This window comes from Theobroma umbraticum, unplaced genomic scaffold, assembly GCF_002168275.2.
Source record: "Theobroma umbraticum cultivar Fairchild unplaced genomic scaffold, ASM216827v3 scaffold_81.0, whole genome shotgun sequence".
NCBI classification, from domain to species: domain Eukaryota; kingdom Viridiplantae; phylum Streptophyta; class Magnoliopsida; order Malvales; family Malvaceae; genus Theobroma; species Theobroma umbraticum.
In genome coordinates, this window is record NW_018397268.1 from 1,238,963 (window position 1) to 1,244,460 (window position 5,498).

Here is a 5,498-nt window from a genome sequence, read left to right on the forward strand (position 1 = left end):
CCATATATCATCAAGAATCACCAAATATCGTTGTTCTTTCAAGATATCATAAAGCATTTCAACCAACTCATGCTTTTTGAGTCTATCGATCACCTCTCTTTCTTCTCTAGAAGGAGACAGAACCTTTATCAAGACTCCATGGAAAACTTCTCTTGGCGTGCATTGCTGGGATATGAAAACCCAAGCACAACAATCAAAATGTCTTTTCACATCATTGTGATTGTATACTCTCTTTGCGAGAGTGGTCTTACCTATGCCCCCCCGTGTCCACTATGGAAACAACACGGAGTGTATCCTCTTTCTTCATTAATTGATGCATAACATCCCTCGTGCTAACCTCCAAGCTGACAACATCATCTTCTTCAACATGTGGGTACGATCTTCTTAACCGGCGCTGCATCTCAACAGCAGAATTAAAGCCCTCTCCTTCTCCTGATATCCCATAAGCCGGGAGAGTTTTGGAGATGTCCCCAAGCTTGGTTTGAATAGCTTTGACCTGCTTCCCAATTTTGTGAGTGGAAAGGGTTGTAAATCTCTTGATGATCCCATGGAAGCCAAGCCTCCTTGATGTGCAACTTTAAGAATGTAAGTCTATAACATCTCCAGTATCATAAGCAAGATCTCTGATTTCTCTCACCCGAGTGCGGAGACGTTCATCTTGTCCTTGCTTACGGTCTACATCTTTCAAGAAGCTCTTCATCCGCTCGAGTTGAGCCTTTAGGCTCTCATCTTCTTCTCTCACATCATCCCAGAAAAACGCTTCATGAATGAGTAAATCTGCAATTCTTTCAATGGCAAGGGAGACGATTGCCTCTGCCATTTTTCTTTCAAAGCCAAGACAGACGAAATGCTACAGGGCTGTTGATGTCGCAAAGTCGATGGCTTTTGCAGGAGAAAAATAACTTAGACCATATTAACAAAACTGTTTGCTAAAGAATATTATTCTATACACACAATTTGTGTATCATTATTACGTATCCTTGCCACACCAAACATTTTAGATTATTTAACATAATACTTTCATCAATATTTGAGATCTCAATGTAACATTGACTAACTCAATTTCCTCCATCTAATTCAATTGCCTTCGGATTTACTTCAATTGCAGCACAAATTAAGCAAAAACCCAAAATTTCAATAGCTCAAAACAGTGTGGAAGTTCTGCCATTGAATACCATACACAAGTTGCTTCTTTTTTAGGCTTCAATAACATTTAATAACCCAAAGCTTCAATTGCAGCCCTACCATGAGATCATACATATTCCATTAGATAAAAAAAAAAAAAAAGGAAAGGAAAAACATTTTAAAGTAATTTAATTGTTAATTAACAAGCTATAGAGCAGAGCTATTTCCAATTACATTGACCAAGTAATTATTGAGATAAGGCAGGTATTCCTCTCTATAGTAACAAAAAAAAATTTGGTGTTGTTAACTTTTCCTATATGCAATTAAAAATTTTTATAAAAACCTAGCAATATATTGAATCTTAGATAGGTATAATAAACAAAATTAATGCTATGAGTAATGTTCAATGTAAAATAAATAAAATTGATTGATAGTTTACTGTTAATGTTATGAACTTTAATTAATTGAAAAATAAATTATTGAATATAATAATCCTAAATTTGTCTCAAAGCAGTAATTACCAAAACCTAACAATGATTGAATGCATAATTATTTATGTATACTTTAGTAAATATTTATGATTCCCATGTAACATTGAATAACTCAATTTCTTCCATCTTTTCCAATGGCCTTTGGATTTACTTTAATTGCAGCACAAATTAAGCAAAAAACCCAAAGCTTCAAAAACACAAAACAATGTGGAAGTCCTGCCCTTGAATACCATACACAAGTTACCTCTTTCTTTAATCTTTTGTTTTTTTTTGTTTCTTTGGATCAGCAAATAATTTAGACATGAATAAAAAATAGAATGTAAAACACTCTTATTGATCACTCTTCTTCTAATAATTTAATGATAAGAAGCATATATTATGTCTAATTAGTTAAAAAAATTGAAAGACCTAACTCTAAAACGAGAAAACATAGATTAAGAAATTAATCATGTGAGTAAAGACACAATGCGTGTTTTAATTACTTGTATTTTTCATAATAATTATCTCTTTTTAAAGTAAAATTGCTTCTTTAGCAATTGTTTGTGCAGAAATGTATAAAAAATCACAAAAAACAGTACAAATGTGAGGCTAAGAGATTTGTCCTGGAAACATGTATAAAAATGCTTCTCAATTGATTGAAAAATGAAGCTTCTAATTTCTAACAGAGTTGTCTCTGTACATCGAGTTCCTTGTTTCAACTTGCATGATAGATTACATAAATTATATATGAATCCTTCTGCTTGTATTTTTTTTTCCCTTTCATCAGGTTACTTTGCCTACTAATATCGTCAAAGTTTTAACATAATTTAAGCAGCATTTTAGATAATTAAAGAAGCAGAAAAGCTAAGACTCTTTCTCTATGTTATGTCATAAGGTAGGAATCCTATATCTAACAAGAAAGAGTTGACAAGCAGCCGCTTTCTTAGAATTTCCAATCTCACCGAGCCCTCTTGCTGTCTCATTGAGAGTGGAACAAATGGGAACAAACTCAGAAAACAGAACTTTTGGGTAGCTTTTGCCTTTTAAGTGCTAGCAAACAAATGGATAATCTTCTCCTGTGAAAATCTAAAACTTATTAACAATTGGTTCATTCAAACTCACAGCAATTCATTTGTAAAGGGTACTTGATCATTAGATTCAGTTATCAAGAAGCAGAAAAATACAAATTAAACTTTCAAACAATCAACAAGCAAATCCAAGCGATTCCCCATGTTGATCTTATTGGCAGAGTACATTTCTGGGTCAATTCGATTTACCTACACCAAGAAGAAAATGACTGTCATCTTTTATGGAAAGGATAGACCCAAATCAGGACAAAAGAGATGATCATATAAATATCTAACTCACCTGCAACTACTTTGAGTTGAGGATTTCACATTGCAAAATTAGAGTTTTTAACCTCTCAACATGGGAGTCATTCGGATGGAGGGTATGTGGCGTACTTTAGAGAAATCCTCTCCTTCTCTTCCGTCTATCACTTGGATCCTCTCTACCAATGACCTCTTCAAATAGCATAATTGCATTTCCTGGAGAGCAGTAACATACCTCAACCCTTCTGGAAAAGTCCTCAAATTTGGAATCAAACTCAGACTTAAACTCCGGAGACGTGGCATTGTGCCTTCTTCTATCTGCCACTCTTCTAAGTCACATAATTCATGAAAACTAAGAAAGTCGAGTTGAAGAAAATCATTCGCAGAGCAAACCATTTTAGTCCCCTTATATGAGAATGTCCATAAACGGAGAGTCCTCAAATGACGCAGCTTTCCCAATACAGCCATTGGATCCTGCTTCACATAAGAACGCTCCAAAGTTAACTGGACAATGCTTGCTGGCAGAAAATTCAAAACATGATGGCTCGACTGTGGATCTTCTCGTATCACCCCTCTTAATGATAGTTTTGACAAGTGATGGCAATGAGAAAGGGGTTCCAAGTCTGGGGATGAGACTGAATGCACTGACCTTAAGGCCGAGAACCCCATGTACAATGACCGGAGGCGTTGTGATTCAGTCAGTGCTTTTACGATAAGCTGCACATCTTTTAATCTCTCAAAATATATTTTTAAACTCCGTACATTGGTCAAGTCGAACACTGCATTATTTTGATTTAAACTCTTGCCTCGTATGTTCTTCAAAGTTTCCATATTTTTTAAAATATCCCTTCCCAGCAAATTCGCATCTTCAATAGATAGACCATTCACTATAACATGCCTTAAGCGTCTCCACTTGAATAAAACATGAGGAATACTTGATTCTAGATCAAAGATGTCTAAAGTGTGTAAATTCTTCAACTTGCCAATAGACCTTGGCAAGATGACGCCTCCTGATTTTGGTACCCTCAACTTCAAATATCTCAAATGACATAGGTTACCAATTTCATTTGACACATGCCACCTGTCAACCTCATTTCTCACAAGATTCAACACCCTTAAAAATTTGAAATCATTGCATTTTGAAATATTCAATTCCATCAATTTGGCTTGAAAGAACAATAGAGAACGTAAATTTGGATGGTTTCCATTCAAAACAACATACCTTTTGCTGGGATGAACTGCAATTATTCGTGCCATAGATGGTGTCAAGTTCACATGATCATCATTTTCCATCAATGATGGCTGAATAATTTTCAAAAAATTCTCCTTTTCAGCTTTTCGCGCGCACAAGTCTCTCAAGAGATCATGTATCCGACATGTTTTCACACTTGTTCCTGTATAGTCCCTCCGCCCAACTTGAACCAAACATCTATCTATTAGCTCTTCTAAAAATCGTTCAGCTACCTCCTCCATCAGCATTCCTTCTCTGCTTTCCCATGACGGTGAAATGAAACCTTCAGCAATCCATAATCGAATGAGTTCCTCTTTTGAGATCTCCCAATCTTCTGGATAATGGCCAAGATATAAGAAGCACGGTTTTAAATGAAAAGGCAACTCAGTGTAACTTAAACCCAAAATCCAATTCACTTTACCATAATCACCTTGTAGTGGGAAATTGTTTAAGTGTGCGTTGATGTTTCTCTGGACCATCTCCCACTCAGCCCTTGTCTTTTTTGTTGCTAGCAAGCCTCCCAACACAGCAATTGCCAAAGGTAGACCTCCACATTTTTTCACCATGTCTCTTCCTGGCATTTCCAATTCTTCTGGACAAGCATGAGACTCTGTCTTGTTTCCTGGGAATGCTTTCGTTTTAAAAAGCTTCCAACTTTCATCATCTGTAAGAAATGAAAGTTCTATCGGGGAGTTGCAAGGATCAGCATGTAGCGCCACGTTCTTGTGGCGTGTTGTGAATAAAATTTTGCTCCCCTTTTTCCCTTTTGGAAAAGCAGGTTTAAATTTATCCCAATCGTCGCTTTTCCAAACATCATCAAAGACTATCAAATATCGTTTTTCTTTCAAGCCATCATAAAGCCTTTTCACCAACTGGGTCTCTACCAGTTTATCATCATTTTGCTCTCCAGGGAGAAGTTTTATGAGGAGATCTTGCAAAACTTCTGTTGGCCTACATTGTTGAGATATAAAAGCCCAAGCACAACAATCAAAATGTCGTTTCACATCTATGTGATTATATACTTTTCTTGCAAGAGTGGTCTTACCTATGCCCCCCATGCCGACTATAGAAACGACATGAAGTCTATCTTCTTCTGCCATCAACTGCACCAAAACATGCCTTGTGCTCTCCTCCAGGCTAACAACATCATCTTCCTCAACATGTGAATATGTTCTCCTTAACCGCTGCTGCATCTCGAAAAAAGAGCTAGACCCGTCTACTCCAGATATCCGATTATAAGCCGGAAGATTCTTAGAAATGCTTTCAAGCTTAGTCTGGATTGATTTGACCTGCACCCCGATTTTGTGCAGACGAAAAGGCTTGGTGAATCTGTTGATGAAT

At 36.4% G+C, this 5,498-nt stretch overlaps 1 protein-coding gene and 1 pseudogene across 4 annotated transcripts; both read right to left on the minus strand.

Moving 5' to 3' along the window:
• The window catches only part of LOC110425463 (putative disease resistance RPP8-like protein 2), a 3,494-nt pseudogene extending 2,028 nt beyond the window's left edge, over nucleotides 1-1,466 (minus strand).
• A 1,140-nt stretch (nucleotides 1,467-2,606) lies between these two features.
• Nucleotides 2,607-5,492, minus strand: LOC110425357 (putative disease resistance RPP8-like protein 4). Of its 4 annotated transcripts, none has more exons than XM_021440256.2 (3): nucleotides 4,588-5,492; nucleotides 2,964-4,488; nucleotides 2,607-2,872 (listed from the first exon to the last, which is right to left on the minus strand). In XM_021440256.2, exons 1-2 carry the CDS (start codon nucleotides 5,348-5,350, stop codon nucleotides 3,011-3,013), a joined length of 2,241 nt encoding a protein of 746 aa, XP_021295931.1. In that variant the 5' UTR covers nucleotides 5,351-5,492; the 3' UTR covers nucleotides 2,607-2,872; nucleotides 2,964-3,010. The 4 variants fall into 4 exon arrangements, with proteins under 4 accessions (XP_021295931.1, XP_021295930.1, XP_089641185.1 ...); XM_021440255.2 differs by having other exon boundaries at nucleotides 2,964-4,491; XM_089785059.1 differs by having other exon boundaries at nucleotides 2,964-4,491; nucleotides 4,579-5,492.
• Nucleotides 5,493-5,498: the final 6 nt, after the last annotated feature.

What these genes read in the sequence shown, in the direction of transcription:
- LOC110425357 (XM_021440254.2), bottom strand. Translation starts at nt 5,350, where the DNA reads ATGCAGCAGCGGTTAAGGAGAACATATTCACATGTTGAGGAAGATGAT.